Raw genomic sequence first — 19,015 nt, 5'->3', positions numbered from 1 at the left:
GTCCACCACAGGACCAGCGTTGCGAAAATATTCCAACAATATCATCACCATACCCACAATTCTCACAACCTCCTGCTCCGTTCGAATAAGCGATAGGTCGAACATCCTTGATGCCAATCTTGGGGTTTCGAGGCCAAATGCATTGTTGATGAACAACACCACCCAGCCACTTGCTGAAACAATCCTCTCCCAGTTTCTCAATGGGCTATCAGATTCACCCCGAGCCTTCACACCTTCATCCTGCCATGCAATTGGCACCGTAACTCAACTTTAGCAGATACGACCTCATGTCAACAGCAGTCCCCATCAAGAAGCCGCCAAGGCGGCCCCAGAGGCCGGTGGCGAGGCTGGACAGTATCAAAAACCCTCAGCCTCGTCCACCTCCGGGGCCTAAAAGATTTCAATCTCAAGAATGTCCTAATCCAGATTGTAATGAGAAAAAGGGGGTCGAAGAAGACGGCAAGCTAATTTGCAGTGCATGCGGATCTGTGATTGATGAGCTGTCCATGGTCTCCGAAGTCACCTACGGTCTTGCAACCGGCGGTCAACATGTTGTCCATGGTTTCCACGTTGGTGCTGATCAAGCGTTTGCAAGTAGAGGAGACGTCGTCGACAAGACGAGAGCCGCCACCAGCCAAGATCTGACGGCACAATATGGTGAGTAACTTCCGCACATCTGTCAGACATACTAGCTGAACCAATCTTCAGGCCACAACCACATTGTCAGAATCGGTACAACATTGCAGATGAATGCCCAGATCAGAGACCACGCCATGCAGATCTACCAGTTGGCCATTGGTCCCTGCGGTTTCATTCAAGGTCGTAGGATTAAGAGTGTTGCTGCAGTCGCTCTATATATTGCCTGCCGAGTTCAGACCCACCCTAACACCTTCATGCTGATTGATTTCTCGGATATTTTGGGGGTGAGAAAGTCCCCCTCACTCCGGACTTGGGACTAACCATCGAACAGCTCAACGTCTTCAACCTTGGTCATGTGTATACCAAGTATCTTCAATTTCTTGCTCTCAATGGCAATGGCTTTATCGTCCAGCCAATCAATCCTGAAGACCTTATTCTTCGTTTCGCTCAGCGTCTCGAATTTGGATCTGAAACCATGCGTGTCGCTAATGACGCGGTTCGTATCGTCCAACGTATGAATCGTGACTGGATGACTCCTGGTCGTAGGCCAGCCGGTGTCTGTGGGGCTGCCTTGATATTGGCCTCACGCATGAACAATTTCCGTCGAAGCGTTCGAGAAGTGGTTTTTGTGGTCAAAGTGCAGGAGCAGACCATTTTCAACCGCCTCGACGAATTCAAGGCTACCGAGAGCGGTGCATTGACTGTTGAAGAGTTTCGAACTATCGATCTTGAGCGTACAGCTGACCCACCAGCATTCACACAGGACAACGATGGTAAGAAGAAGCGCGGTCGAAAACCGAAGCAGATCGACGCCAATTTTGGCGATGATGGGGATGGAGTCGAACCAACAGTGATTTCGTCAAGAGCAACATCCACTTGCCCATCGGAAACCAACGGCCAATCAAACACTCCAGCAAACACGCAAAACCAAGCTCAGCTTGACAGCCAAAGCATGCCACCTCCACCGTTGCCCATCGATCCCAGTCTACTCGCAGCATCTCCTCAGCGTTCTTCCCAAAAAGACTCGTCTCCGGCACCAGGAAATGTGACCTCTACCCTTGAAGGGTCTGCAGTTGAAATCTCTGGAGTCAAAGCAACGACCGAAACTCCAGCTAAACGCAAAAGAGGGCGCCCAGCAGGAGCTACGAACCTGAAAACGCCCCCAGCTAGTCAAGCCTCCGACAACTCATCCTTAAATGCCAACGATCCGTTACTTGGCTCTGATATTACTGCTGCACTTACAAACCCTATGGACCTTGACCATGCCACGGCTCTCACCTCAGCCCTCGAATCCGCAGCTGATCCACCCTCTCCTCCAGCAACCCAGCAAAAGCTTCCCTTCAAGTCTCGCTTCCCCATCCCGGACACAGAAATGATCTCCGACAGCGAATTTGCGGATGATCCCGAAGTGTCCAATTGCCTCCTAACGCCTTCCGAGGTTGCTATCAAAACCCGTATCTGGACGCACGAAAACCGAGACTACCTGCGTGCTCAATGCGCCAAGATCCTCAAACAACAACTCGCCGAGGAGAGTGGCACTGCTCGAGTCATTATCCGTCGGCGACGACGCAAAAAGCGAATAGGCGATATGACTGCGTATATCGGAGAAGATGGGCAAGAGGGAATGCCTGTGGCGGGCAGTCCCCAGGAGGCAGTCATGAAAATGATGGGAAAGCGTGGATTCAGTAAGAAAATTAATTATGGAAATATTGCGAATACCTATGGGGGCAGCTCGAGCAGTACGAGTAGGAGAGGGAGTGATGCGATCTTGGCTGGCAGTCCTGGGAGTGGAGTGGAGATGTCGGGGGCGTTGCAGGTTGCGAGCCCTGGGAGCAAGAACGGAGCCGTTGATGCTGAAAAGGAGGAGGGCGGGGATGGTGAAGAAGATGCTGGTGAGGGTGGAGGGACTGCCAATCCAGACGAGCAGAAGGCGCTTGACAGTATCGCAGGGGAGTTGGAAGAGGAAGGGATTAATGAAAGCAGTGATGAAGCGGACGATGAAGATCCTTATGGCAACGACGAGGGCAATGTGGTCTACGATTCTGATTGAGACAATCATCTTGGAAGAGTATTACGCATAGATGGAAGCATTCCGCATAGCGAGTTGGCTCTATCTGCTGAGCTTTTTAGGCACAGCAACCAAATAGAGCGATGCATATGAATTTAGACTGGTACATCAGAGCTAGGGGCGCCTGAGAGCAGTCTGTCCTCGGAAGTCAGTCGCTAGACATTCCCCTGTCTCCTACTCGATATCACTTCTTCATGTTAAAGACCAGAAGTTCCTTTCGCTCAGCGTAACAGTCAAACCTGCTTTGAGAGTACAATACCCTTCCCCTTTCCCATACTCTGACCTCCCTACGTCTATACTCGCACTCTCACACCTATCTTCCCCACCCAAAGAACCCTTTCTACCAAGCAAAACGCAATCTCACCACAGATCCCATCCATCCCTCATCCTCAAAGCCCGACCGACTCCCTCAGGATCCATCGAACCCGACGGAGGGGCAGATGGCCAGATCACAAAGGATGGCTCGAGCCACGGGTTCGAGGGCAGGGATGGGGGAGGATGCTGGTGACGAAGAGGAGGATTCGGCAGGGGTGTAGGTATACGAGAATGGGAATGGGAACGAGGAGGGATCGGGATCGGGATCGGGAGTTGGGGGTTGGAAGTGGCACGGGGCTGGCAAGGAGTACTACCTATAAGGGTTCGGTAGGGCTGATGGGTCCGAGGGGTTTGGGGTGGGAGAGGGATGTGGATGGGTTGATTGATTGGTAGGAAGGCGGTTGGACGATTGGTGTTTTGGACGGGTCGGATGGATAATCGGTTGAGGTATTCACGGTAGGAGAGGCTTGGCGTACAATCTGTCCTCGTTGATTCCTTTGATGGCGGGAGTCCTCACTCGCATCATCTCCTCTCCTGTCCACATCCTTTCTCAGCTTCCTCGCCGTACCGGAAGCTCCTTAACCCCAACCGGTCCGCTCACGTCTCACCCAAGAAGGAAGTCGACGAGGTGAGAGCATCGGCGCCTTCATCCCACGGGATACCTCGTCGACTGTGTTCCTCAAGCCCACGCCTATTCTTTCGTGTCCCGGAATTCCAGCAAATACCTCACCTTCCGATCCGGGAAGACCGTTGCCGCGATCACACCGGTTTCAATCGATAGCCAGAGCCTACCGCTATATTCCCAAGCTAGGTGAACCTCATGACCGAATGCGTGTCACTGGCTGTGAATTCTGCGGACAGGCATGTGGTAAGCACGGCTTTCCTACTCATACGGGCGCGTGATGTCAGAGTACAAGATCGATGAAAAAGAGGACAGATTTTGCGAGCCATCAATTGATGCATTGATGTATTGGGAGTTGACGTCTCCTTCCATGACGTGTTTTCATAAAAGACTGTATTGGCAAAGAGGGGGGAGTGGGAAGTGAGTATTGATGATGGGAATCTTTTCCCTTTCTGCCGATGTTGCTGGTGGGCATGAACAGTGGGAGGGGTATTGCACAGTGAGGAGTTGGTGGAAGGAGGTGTGGTGGGATCAACCAATGGGGAGAAGGGGCGGTTGGCGTAGGTGGATGATGGGGCGGACGAGGAGTTGGACGGACGAACAGAACGGAGATGTGGAATAGATGGAGCAGGATGCGAAGAGCATGAAAGCTTGATGATCCTTTCAGGTAGGCAAGGGAGGAGGGAAGAGGTGAGGAGCCGGATGTCATAGCGGCAGGTTTCGCCTTGTTTTCGCGAAGATGTGGATGTCTTCTCCGGACAGCTTTCGTTGAGTGGGGCTTCGGCGTCAAGGCAGTAACTGGCCCATTTGAAAGCGAACGGCATTGTAGCCAAACATCTTGAAACTAGTGGTGTGTCTGAGAATCCTGCGCTGCTTGTAGGGATGAAACTTGCAATGCGATACGCACCTTGTGATCCATCGGCTGACACCCACATGAAGTTGATCGGTATGGAGGTGCATGCATGCATGCATAGGATCTGCAGAAGGCGAATGTCTGTGCAGAGAAATGGGGCGCTTGCATCCAATCCCAAAGGAAATAATTATGTACACCATGTACATACAAAGGATGAGAAAGGAATACGGAAAACCTGCAGGAAGACTCGATTTCATGGGTGAGGCGCATCATGAAACCTTTTTGAAGCATGGATGGATTGGGTGTCGTCTGATTTTACCCTCTTGTAGAGACTTGCGGCTCCTGCAGGATTCCTTCCCCTCCATCAGATCCAACAAAATCCTGCCATCATTCTTGTTCCGCACTGATGCACTTTACCGCCGTCACCAGCGTCATGCGAAACTCTTTAGTTTTATTTAATCTTTTGCGTCGCTCGTTTGGAGTTTTGGGTTTTCGTAGCAGCTTTTCTTCGCCTGTTTTGCAAGTCAGTAGAGATCAACGCGCTCGAAAGTTGCACATGAGAGAGTCAAAATGTCCACGGAAACGTCAGTCAAAGAGTGCAGCGTAACATCTTCTTTCGACTCACCCATTCCGTCAATTGAGCAGGAATCGCAAGAATCGCAAGAATCACAAGACTCGCAAGACAAGAAGCTCAGATCCTCTGCCGAGCCGTCACACCAAGAAACGCCTAGTCAACTCATACCTTCTATTGATGTGACATACTCACTCGTCTACTCCGACATCGCAAATGCAAGCCCGAAAGACACGGAATCAACTTCGCAGATGCACATCGTTGGCGAACAGTTCCCGGAAGACGACGGCTGCCACATCTGCATCGTCTATCTCCATTTCCGCAGCTTCACTTGCGAGCTTACTTGCCTTTATCACCCGTCCACTGGTACTTTCTCCGCGTTTGAAGTGGAAGACGGGACAATGAGCGGAGAGACGGAGGACGAAGCGATCGCAGTCGAGGACATTCTCATTGTCGCGATGCAGAGGAGAAAGAAGGTCGATGGCGAGTACGTGGGAGAGGAGGTGAAGGACGACAATGGACACCCGTTCTTATTTGCTTTCATGGATTTCGGGTACAGTGGGCGCTACCCTTTTGTAGGGAGAGTGTACGGGAAGATGGTCATGCCGGGAGAGGAGGTTGGAGAGGTTGCTTTGTCTCAAGAGGAGAGGGCGAGATTGGATCTGGAGGATGAGGTTGAAAGGTAGTCTGCAAGGGGAGCCGGGATTTTGTCTGAACATGAGGTGACTATTGTGAGAAGCAGGACTTTATTGCAGCGTTAGCATACAGCTCAATGCTTGATAGCTAATACTAATGTCGAACACACGTTCCAGCATTTCCATTCTTGTTTGTCAATCTGCATAATTAGCACGGTCTCGCACACTGCTCCTTTTTGCAAAACCATTTGCGGGAGCGCCCGTTTCGCAGCCACCCCTCCAAATTTTCGCCGTGATCACCGCCAAATATACGCAGAAGCCAAATTCGTGGTAGATAGCTATAGGTTAGCTGTAGATTCATCCAAATATGAAGCCGTATATAGTCCAATTGCCGAAGAACTTGATATAGCTATTTTTAGATCTTTATAGTCACGCTATCGCTATCGCTATACTATCGTAATACTTTCTTAGTATTACTAGTAATACTTCATTTAATACTCTTAATACTACTCTTAATACTACTCTTAATATTATTCTATTTAGTAATCTTAGTAGTAGTACTCTATTTAATACTTCTAGTAGTATTATATTTAGTAATTCTAATAATAATACTCTATTCTATACTTTTAATAGTAATACTCTATTTATTACTCTTAATAATAATACTTTATTTAATACTTTTAATAGTAATACTCTATCTAGTACTCTTAATAATACTCTATTTAATACTTTTAATAGTAGTACTCTATCTAATACTTTTAATAATAATACTCTATTTAATACTTCTAGTAATATTTTATTTAGTAATTTTAATAGTAATACTCTATTTAATACTTTTAATAGTAATACTCTATTTAATATTTTTAATAGTATTCTATTTAATAATTCTAATAGTAATACTTTATTTAATACTTTTAATAATAACACTCTATCTAATACTCTTAATAATACTCTATTTAATACTTTTAATAGTATTCTATCTAGTACTTTTAATAGTAATACTCTATCTAATACTTCTAATAATACTCTATTTAGTAATTTTAATAGTAGTACTTTATTTAATACCCTTAGTAGTACTCTATCTAGTAATTCTAATAGTACTCTTAATAATACTCTATTTAATACTCTTAATAGTACTTCTTATAATACTCTTAGTAGTACTCTATTTAATAGTTCTCGTAATACTTTTCATAGTACTTCTAGTAATACTCTATTTAATAGTTTTAATATTACTCTTAATATTACTCTTAGTAATAATACTCTATTTAATACTTCTAGTAATACTTCTTATAATACTCTTAATAATACGCTATTTAGTACTTTTAGTATTACTCTTTATAGTACGCTATTTAATACTTTTAATACTAGAACTACTAGATAGAGTATTACTATTAAAGTTATTAAATAGAGTACTATTAAAAGTACTATTAAAACTACTAGATAGAGTACTATTAAGAGTATTACGGAAAGTATTACTAGAATTACTAGATAGAGTACTATTAAAGTACTATTAAGATTACTAGATAAAGTACTATTAGAAATATTATAAAAAGTATTACTAAGAGTATTATAAGAAGTATTACTAAGATTATTAGATAGAGTACTATTAAGATTATTAGATAGAGTATTATTAAAACTATTAAATAGAGTACTACTAATATTAGAATTACTATATAAGAAGTATATATATACTTCTAAAAAGGAGTTTTACGAAGAAGCGAAAGATATTTCTTAGTTCTAATTATAATTAATTAATTGATTAATTAATTAATTAAGCTTCAGCTATAAACGAAATCGAAGAAAGAAAGCGATATACTAAGTTACGCTAGTTAGATTTCTTACGCTATACTTATCTATAAATCTAAAAAGTTTCTATAAAATTTGAAATTGCTAATCGCGCGTATATCGCGGAAATTATAAAATTCGTCGAATTAGTAAATCTAATTAGAATTCGCTTAAATTCCGTCGATTTAGTAACTATTTTAATCTTTTTTATTAGTTCTATTAGTTTAATAGTAATATATACGAAAAAAGAAAAGTTCTAATAATCGACGTTATAATGATAAGGTTCTACGATAATAAGTATTAATATTAACTTAAATTTGACTACGAAATTAGATAATTTAATAAAATTAATCGCGTAAATAATACTCTAATATAGCGTATAATAATGCGTATATATAATAATACGTATATTAATAATAATATATATTAATATTATATATATATAGAATAGTACTTAGAGTATATTAGAGTACATTATATAAAATTTTTAAAGTTACTAAAAAATTTTTAAAGTTGCTAAACTAATAGAACTGGCGAAAAGAATTAGATATAGATAAAGTCTACTTAATAGACTAAATCGTACTAAATCGTGCTTATAATGCGGACCCGGCGGAAATTATGCGGAAAGAAACTTTTTAGATTTACAGATGCTAAGAACGTAATAGTTACCCTCCCTTATAAAAAGCTATATCGTTCTTAGACTTTTTCTAATCTCGTAAAGATTTAGACGTATATCTATAAATCTAAAAAGTGAATTTTCGTACGATTTCCGCCGAGTTCGCACTATAAGTACGATTTAGTCTATTAAGTAGACTTTATCTATATCTAACTCTTTTCGTTAATTCTATTAATTTAGCAACTTTAAAAAAATTTAATAACTTTAAAAATTTTACGTAATATACTCTAATATACTTTAAGTATTATTCTATATATATATAGTATTAATATATATTATTATTAATATACGCTATATTAGAGTATTATTTACGCGACTAATTTTATTAAATTATCTAATTTCGTAGCTAAATTTAAGTTGACGTTAATACTTATTATCGTAGAATCTTATCGTTATAATATTAATTATTAGAACTTTTCTTTTTTTATACGTATTACTATTAAACTAATAGAACTAGCGAAAAAGATTAAGATAGTTATTAAATCGACGGAATTTTAGCTGATTTTTAAGATAGTTGCTAAACCGGCGAAATTCTTAATTTCAGCCCTATTCGCAAGATCAGCAATTTAAAATTTAGCAGGAACTTTTCAGATTTGCAGATGTAAAGGTATGCAAGGTAGGAAAGAAAGGTGTTTCTTCCCGAACGGAATTGAGATATCTCGTGAAGGTTCAGACGTGAAGGTGTAGGAAAGAAGGTGTACGGGTTTCTCCTCGGGCTTTTCCTTATCTCGTGAAGATTTAGACGTAAAGATATATAATCTAAGCTGGGCCGGAAAGATATAAAGCGTTTCCTTCGATTAAGCGCTTTCTTTAGTTATAGAATTAAAAATAAGAAATTCTTTTTTTTAGTCTTCGAACTCTACGAAAAACTTTCTATCGTCGTCGTAAATAAATATTAAAACTATTAGATCTAGATATTTCTTAATAAAGATTTCTTATACTTTATTTAAGATATCGAGAATTCTATCTAGTAATAGTTTATTAATATTCTAATATTTTTTAATACTCTTAATATCGATCTTTCTATCTTTAACTTACTTATTATCTTAATTTAGAAAAAATAAAAGTTTTATAATATCTCTAATAAGTTTTATTACGCTTTTATACTAAGTTAAGAGTAGAGTAATTATCTTATAAATTCTTTTTATTATTATTAATAGTATTATTAACTTTCTTTATAATCTTAAAAGAGTATTTTTTAATAAATTAATCCTCTTCTTTATATATACGTAATTATTATAAATATCTACTTTCTTAACTTTTAACTCTAAATTTAAATTCTTAAAAACGAATAACTAATAAATCGATTTCTTTTTAATTATTATCTTATTACTTAAATTCTTAAATTTTAACTTCTTAATAATTTTTTTTAAGAATTTAGCTTCAATTATAATATTCTCTATTCTAGATCTTATTTTATAAATTAAGACTTTATTCTTCTTAAGTCGTTTTATATTAGCGTTTAATAGCGATATCGTTTATTTCTTAGTCTCTATTAAAGTATTTCTATTTTTTTTTAAGAAATCTATCTTCTTTATAGCGACTTTCTTTATCTTTTTAAAGTTATATTTAAAATTTTAAATAAAGTAAAGATATTCTTAATAAAGATTATAGTTATTATACTTTATAATATTAATATAAATATTAATATCTTAAAAATAGTTATATTCTTTCTCTTTATCTTTATATAATTATTAAATCTTAAATATAATCTTATAATATTACTTAATTTTATTATTATTTTTTATATTTATCTTCGCTAATTAATCTTTTATAATATAATTTTAATATAAATATTTACTCGCGAAGACTTAAGATTAATATTAATATCGCTAAACTTTAATAAAGCTTTATATTTCTACTATCTTAGTAATTTAAATATTTAAAAGATTTATATAACGAAGAGAAGAGTTAATATTTTTACTTACTTTCTCGATAGAAATAGTCTTATTTTAATAATAGTTTTTATTCTTAAAAAGGCTCTTCGCTTAATATAAGATTAGTTTAAATTTTAAGATAAAAGATATTCTTAAATAATAATATATAAAATTAAGAAAATTATTTAAATTTTAATAATAAAGACTTAATAGATATATTAAAAGACTTCGCTATATATAAAGATAATAAAAATTCTAATTAAATATATTTATTTAAGAATTTTTAAATTTAAAAAAATAATCTAGATAAATTTAAAAAGAATAATTAAGAATATATTATAATAGAGTATCGTAATCTTACTATTTCGAGAGTAAATCTTCTTTTACTTTAAGTCGAATATAATTAATTATTTTATTAAGATCTATAATACTTAATTAAAAGAATTTAAATTATTTAAATATATATTTAATTTAACTCTAGAGAATTAGTTTTAAAATTTTAAGATTCGCTATTTCTACTTTTTAAATCTTAGATAAAATTATTAATACTTTATTTTCTTAGCAATAATTTCTAAATTATTAAAATTATAAGATATCTTTCTTTAAAAAGTAGAATTATATTTAATTATAAAGTATTAAAAGAAAATATAATAAAATAAAGAAAAGAAATAAGGGGCTAATTAAGTTACTTTACTTCGTAATTATAAATTATAAAATCTTTTAAAATTTTCAAAATTTTCGAGATTCTCGAAATTTTTAAATTTAAGCTTCTATATAATAATATATTAGAAAATATAAATTAATAAAATAAATTATATTTATAATCTAGCGACTTAATAAAGTTTAAAAATTATATCTTATTTAATATTTAATTTAACGATATATTAATAATATAAAAAATAATTTTTATACTATAAGCTTATATAGAATTCTAAGATTTTCTCTTTTAATACTCTCTTTATAAGTATTTCTTATATTTTATATCATAATTATAAATTAAATTCTTTATATTCTCTAAATCTTTTATCTTATATTATATATTATAGATTTTTTTCTAATCTTTTTATTTTACTAGATACTCTATAATATCTTTTTTATTTTTACTTTCTTAATCTAAAGATTAATTAATATATTAATTTATTAATCTTTAAATCTTATAATAATTCTTAATTACTAGCTTCTTCTAATTAAATATAAAAGCTTATTCTTTTTTATAAAATTAATAATAAGAATTTTTTTTTTTAAATATAAATTTAAATATTATAATTAAGATAATAAGATAGATCTTTTAAATAATTAGAAGATTAAGTTTATAGATTAAGTTTTTAACTTATTTAAGAATAATAAAAGGTTTAACTCTCTAATTTAAAAGTTTTATATTCTTAAATTTAAAAAGATAATATCTTCTATAAAGCTTAATAAAAGCTTTATTCTCTTTCTCTATAATTAAAGCTTTATACTTTAAATTATATTTAAATTTTATATTAATTACTATAAAAGCTAAGATATCTAAAAATTTTTATTAATATTAAATATAATTATTTATAATATCTATCTAATTCTTAACTAAAATATCTATTATATTAGATTTATTATTAAATTTTATACTATAAATAATCTTATTAGAAGTCTTTTTTATTAATATATTTATAAAATTATTAAGACTACTTCTTAGATATATAAAGAATTTATTCTAAAGATTATTAAGAATATAAGAAATATAAAATCTTAAAGTAATCTCTATCGTCTAATTAATTCGCTTAAATTAATTATTAATTTATAAATAATAAGTAATAAAGATAAGAAGCTTTATTTTTAAGATTTTAAAGATAACTTTTTAGAGCTTTAATAGAAATTTTAAATCTTTATTTAAAATAATAATTTTAAAAAATTTTTAATTAGCGAGAGTAAGAAATAAGACTTCTATTTATTTAATAATATTTTATATATCTTTTCTTAATATAGATATATTTCTTTTAGAAAACTTATTAATAATAATTATTATTATATTAAATCTATTTTTTAGAAATAATAATATTAGAATAAAATTAATAATAATTATATAAAAAATTAAAGAAGAAGTTATAATAGACTTAAGACTTTTATATAAAGTATATCTTATAATTTAATTTAGTTAATACTTCGAATAATAAATAATATAATATTTTAAATATTAAGTTAAATATCTTATATAATAAATCTTTACGATTCTCTTATATAATTTATAAAAATTAATATAATTATAATTATTATAAGTAAGCTCGAAAATCTTCTATTTTATCTTCTTTAAAATATAAAATTATTTTCGCTTATTAAATTTATCTTAATAATAAATAATTTTATCTTAAAATAGAAATTATATATTTAAGAGTTTAATATATTTTATAAATTCTTATTTTTTAAGAAACTATATCTTTTAAGTAATAAGAGTATCGAGAATTTTTAATTATTTCTTATTCTCTTAATAGTTAAATATAAATTTAATATAAATTTTTTTAAATATTTTTATAAGTATTAAATTATATATAAAATTTTTATTAAAAATTTCTAGATCTTAAGTATTAAATTTCTCTTTTTATTTATAAAATAATCTGAATAAAATATTAAAGATTATATTTTACTTATCGAGTCTCTATTTACTAATCGAAAAGGTATAATATAATATAAAATATTAATCTATTATATTATACTCTAATATAATATAAATTATTAAAATTTATATAATCTTATATCTAATATAGTATAAGATCTTAATAATATATATTATAATATAATATATTTATAATATTATATTATAAAATAATATATATATAAAATATCTTAATTAAGATTTCTATATTTAGAAGTAATTATTTTAATTATTATTTTAATTAATAATTACGCTAAATTAATAAGATATAAAATTAAATACGATTATATTTTATTACTTTATATATATAAAAGAAAGCGAGTTATATTTACTAATAATAAGAAAAGCTTATCTTTTAATAATATTAATTATATAAAATTTATTAATACTTTATAATTAAAATTATCGATAATAATTTTATATATTTATTATATATTTTTAATATCGCTATTTAATATAAAATTATATATATTATAATTATAATCTTTTTATTAAATCGCTAATTTAAGAAAGTTAATATATTCTTTAATATTCTCTTAAAAATATTATAGCTTAATATAATAAGCTATATTTTTTTAAGTCGCTTTCTCGCGATATATAAAAAAAAGGTTAGATATAGAAAATATATAAAAATATATTTAATAATTCTAGAATAAATTAACGATATCTATAATAATAATTAAAATTAAGAATTAGATATATTTAAATAAAAGATAGTTTTACGCTACTCGTATAATAGTAATAATAATAATTAAAATTAAAATATTAATTTAGATAGCGTAGCTTTTATAGTAAACTTTTTATTATTATATACTAGATTAATTATATATAAATAAAGATTTATAATTTTATTTTTTAGATATAATTATATTTAATATTTTAAGATTTTTATAATAGCTCGATATTTATTAATTAAAGCGTTAATATTATTATATCTAAGCTATAATAGCGTTTATTATTAAGTTCTATATTACGCTCTTAAGTAGCTTAAAAAATAAAATCTATTTAATTATTAACGCGTATAGTAAAATTATTTTTAATACTTATATTTTATTTAATTTCGATATTATTTATTTCTTTTTAATTCGAGCTTTTATTTTTATTTATATATATAATAATTCGCGTAATAAGCGAAACTCTAGACTTTTTCGTAATTACGCTTATATACTTTTTTTATATAATATTATTAAAATATAAATCTATTAAAATAATAATTAGAATTAGAAATTATTTATTATTTATTTATTATATTTTATCTAATTTATTTAAGAGTTTACTTCTATTATAATAATAATATATTAATATATTTAATTTTATACTTTTTAATAATTATAGCGTAATTATTAATTAAAATATTAACTTTCTTTATTTTTTTAATTAATTTCTTTTTAAATATAAATATATTTATTCGCTATCGCGATCTCTTAATATTTTTATTTTAATTAAATTTATTTTTTATTTTTTATTTTAATTAAAAGCTTAATTATTATTTAATTAATTTATATTAAAACTCTTTAATATCGCTATTATTATTAATATTTAATATTTATTATAATAAATTATTAGATTTAATCTCTTCTACTTTAATTATTATAAAAAAATAAATTAATAGATATATATAAAAGAATTAAAGAGCTTATATAAATATTTATAAATATTAAGTTATTCTTAATTTTAATTAAAGCTTATTTTATTAAAAGGTATTTTAATTTCTATTAAATATTAATATTAGAAATAAAGAGGATATATATTATATACTATTTTAAGTATATTATTATAAAATTCGATTTAAAGAATAATTATTTTTATAAAGATAATAAGATTTAAAGATAAGAAAGTAAGAATAAAATATATAAAAATTTTAATAAGTTATAATAATTTAATATTAGTTAAATTAGATAAAGATAATTACTTATTAACTTACTTTTTTAAATCTTTTATTTTTTAATTTATATAAATTATAATAATAATAATAATTATTATAGAAATAGTTAAAATTATATTAGATAATAGCGCTTAATAAATATAATTTATTTAAATTTAAATCTTTAAAATTAAAGAGAAAGTATTTTATTAATATTTAATTTAAGCTAGATAATATAAAGTAATTTAAAAATTTAATATATATAATAGATATCTAAGCTTTTCTTCCCCTCTTCTTTCTTTTAAAAACTTTCTTTTTTATATTAATTCTTTTTATTATTAAATTATCTTCTTTATATATTAAACTTCTATTTAAATAATTTAATATTATTATAATAATATTAAAAGTATAATATAGTCGTTAAATTATATATTTATTTTTTATTTTTTAATAACTTTAAATTAATATATAGATAAACTACGCGAAGAGCTTAATTTATATATATTTAATCTACTATTAATAACTCTTTAAAAAAGTTAATATTATTTTAGAGTATTAAATATAGCGTTAAAAAAAGAGTTTATTAGATACTATTATTATTTTAATTATTATTATTATTATTTTAATAAATATTACCTCTACTTTAATAAATATTATCTTTATTTTAATAGTATTAAAACGTTAATAGAAATTAGATAATATATTTTTTTAGTTATTATTATACTTATTATATATAATTAATACGAGTTATAATTTAAGCTTTATATAAAATTTATTATTATTAAAAGTTAATTAATTTTATAATTTTAAAGCTTTTCTTTTTAGCGTCTAGTTTATTAAATTATATTTAATTAAAATCTATTAAAGCGTTATTATATTTAAAGATTCGCTTTTAAAGTATTATATAAGATAATAAAAGCTTTTCTAGTTCGTTAATTTAAGAATAAATTTTTTATTATTACGCTTTATAATTAGCTCTAATAATCTTTATTTAAATAAATATTTATCTTTATATAATATATAGAAAGTAAGTTATATTATAGAAAAAAAATCTAAATCTTATAATTATCTTAATTAAATTTTTTAAATTAAAAATAAAAATATATTTATTTTTATATAATTTAGCTATTAAATTAATTAATTATTATAAAATTAATTATAAGATATAGTTATATATTATTAATTACTCTAATAATTATAAAAAGCGTAAGAGAAATAAAATTATATAATTAAATACTTATAAACTTTTCTCTTCTAAGTATTTATTTTAATTTAGAATTTAATCGCTATTTAATTAAAAAAAGATAAGATATAGAAAATATATAAAAATATATTTAATAATTCTAAAATAGATTAATAATATTTATAATAATAATTAGAATTAAAAATTAGATATATTTAAATAAAAGATAATTTTACGTTATTTATATAATAGTAAGAGTAATAATTAAGATTAAAATATTAATCTATATAGCGTAGCTTTTATAGTAGATTTTTTATTATTATATATTAAATTAATTATATATTAATAAAGATTTATAATTTTATCTTCTAGATATAATTATATTTAATATTTTAAGATTTTTATAATAACTTAATATTTATTAGTTAGTATATTAATATTATTATATCTAAATTATAATAAAGCTTATTATTAAATTTTATATTATATTTTTAAATAATTTAAAAGATAAAGTTTATTTAATTATTAAGATATATAATAGATTTATTTTTAATATTTATATCTTATTTAGTTTTAATATTATCTATATTTTTATAATCTAAATTCTTATCTTTATTTATATATATAATAATTTATATAAAGAGTAAAACTCTAGACTTTCTTTAAATTACGCTTATATATTTTTTATATATAATATTATTAAAATATAAATCTACTTATTAGAATAATAATTAAACTTTAAAATTACTTATTATTTATTTATTATATTTTATCTAATTTATTTAAAAGTTTACTTCTATTTTTTTATTAAGTCTATTAATTAAATTAGAGTTTATATATTATTTTTATATAAATATCTAATTATATATTAAATAATATCTTATTATTTAAGACTTTTAAATATAATCTAATTAAGAAAAAAATCTATTATATAAAAAATTATAAATCGCGATATATATTTTTATAGTAATAGAGAATTCTAATTATCTTTTTAATTATTATTATTTAAAGATAATTATAATAGTAAAAAATATTTATATTTTTATTTTTAATTTAGAATTAGAATTATATAATTAGTTTATTAAGATTTTAGATTTAGATAATTTATACTCTTATAGAAATATTTAGATCGCTTAAATATATTAGCGATATTTTTATATATTAATTTAAGTTTAATAAGCTTAAAAGTCTTTTATATCTCTTTACTTATCTTATTAAATATAAATCTATATCTTATTATATTATAATTTTTAGATTATTATCTAATCGATTTTAATAGCGATATTTATTCTTTTTTATTCTTAAGCGTTTATACTATATAATTTCTAAGAATTATATATTTTATTCTAATAAAAAATATATATAAAAGAAAAAGATAATAAATTTTCTTAAATTTTATAATTAAAAATAATTAATAAATAAATTTAATATAAGTAAGATTAATATATAAATAACGAGTTTATTTAAATATAAATTAGAATATTAAAATTAAAATTAATATAAATATAAATTTATATTAATAAATATTATTTTAGCGATTTTTTTTTAAGAAAATTTTTATAAGTTATATAAGACTTTTATATAATAAAATTAAGTTTTTTTTAAAAGTTTATTATATCTTCGAAAATTTCTAGATATTTAATCTTCTTTCTAATAAATTTAATTATAATTTATTATATTTATTATTATAATAAGAAAATATTAATAAATATTTCGACTTTTTATACTTATATCTTTTCTACTAACGTTATTAAAAAATTTATATTCTTTAAAAAAAGTTAAGAATTTTTAAATCGCTTAATCTTTTAATTAATAATATTTAATAATATATTAATAATTATATCTTTATCTTCTTTCTTTATATCGAGTTATTTATTATACTCTATATTAATATTTTTAATAAAATTTAAAATCGAAATTATATCTAGTAAATTTAATTATTTATTATTATTTTTTTAATATAAAATATAAAATATTATATATAAATATTAATTATAATATTAGAAAGATATAAAAATAATTATAATAATAATTAGAATTTATAATAAGTATATTAATTATATATAATATATTTAATAATTCTCTCTTTTATTTTCTTCTTTTCTTTAAAAGTAATTATTTAATATTTAAAGAAAGCTAGAAGTTTTTTTTTAGTTATAAATTTCGCTATTATATTTATATTATTTTATTTTTTTAAAATTACTCTTAATAATTTATATATATTTAAATTTATTAAATATTAATATAATTTTACTATATTCTTATTTTTAAAATATTTATTTACTATTTTTTATACTTTACTATTATTAGAGCTCTTAAAATATTTTTATTTTTTTAAAGATAATATAATAAGATAAATTAAAGTTATTATCTTTATTAATAATATTAGCTTTTATAATATTAAAAAATAATAAAAAATATATAAATTTACTTATTTAATTAAATTCTTATTTAAAATAATTATAATAATAATTTTTATATAAAAAGCTTATTATAAGATATTAAAGAATATATTATAAAGAGTATATTAGTATTATAATAGAAATAATAAGAAAATTTAAATAAAATTATATTATTATAAAAGATAATATAATTAGAAAAAGTATTAGAAAAGATTAGAATATAAGAAAATTTAAGAATATATTAATAAAAAAATAGGCTAATTTATTAACGCGTTTTTATATTTTTTCGAAATTTTATTTATAAAAATATTTAATACTAATTTTTAATATTATAAAGTTAAATTTTAATTAAATTTTTTTAAATTTAATAATCTAATTAGAATAATTAAGAATTATTATTAATAATAAACTTTTTTTAATTTTTATATAATAATAAATATCTATTTTAAGCTTCTAAGAATTTAGATTTAAAAATCTTATAAAATAAATTTATCTTTTTTAAGATTTTATTTTACGCTTTCAATTTATTATATATATTTTCTTTTTTAAAGAATTATTAGAAAGATAATTAGAATATTAATTAAGTCGCTTATTTTTATAATACTATTTATTTTATATTTATATTTAAAAAGATATAGTAATAAATATAAATACTTTTAATTAAGAATTTTTATTAATAAACTTTTAATTAGTTATTTAATTTTTTAATTTTAAAAAAATATCGAGTTAATTAGAAGATTCTAAAAGCGATAAATTAGAAAGTTTTTAAAATAATTAATTAAAAAGTTTTAGAGATATTTAATTAGAAAGTTTTAAAAGTAATTAATTAGAAAGTTTTAGAGATATTTAATTAGAAAGTTCTAGAAGTAATTAGTTATAAAATTTTAAAAATAAAT

General features: G+C 26.2%; 2 protein-coding genes across 2 annotated transcripts; both read left to right on the top strand.

Moving 5' to 3' along the window:
- Window positions 1-287: 287 nt before the first annotated feature.
- HO133_009634 (uncharacterized protein) lies at window positions 288-2,689 on the top strand (the record flags this gene model as incomplete). The annotated part of the gene is made up of 3 exons (XM_037300495.1): window positions 288-657; window positions 709-923; window positions 971-2,689. 3 exons carry the CDS (start codon window positions 288-290, stop codon window positions 2,687-2,689), a joined length of 2,304 nt encoding a protein of 767 aa, XP_037154343.1.
- A 2,378-nt stretch (window positions 2,690-5,067) lies between these two features.
- HO133_009633 (uncharacterized protein) lies at window positions 5,068-5,754 on the top strand (the record flags this gene model as incomplete). Its single annotated transcript, XM_037300494.1, has 1 exon — window positions 5,068-5,754. One exon carries the CDS (start codon window positions 5,068-5,070, stop codon window positions 5,752-5,754), a length of 687 nt encoding a protein of 228 aa, XP_037154342.1.
- Window positions 5,755-19,015: the final 13,261 nt, after the last annotated feature.

Source organism: Letharia lupina, assembly GCF_014066315.1.
Source record: "Letharia lupina isolate WasteWater1 chromosome Unknown contig_7, whole genome shotgun sequence".
In the NCBI taxonomy this organism is placed as follows: Eukaryota; Fungi; Ascomycota; class Lecanoromycetes; order Lecanorales; family Parmeliaceae; genus Letharia; species Letharia lupina.
Note: the sequence above shows the minus strand (reverse complement) of the source record. Positions and strands in the feature narration are given on the sequence as shown.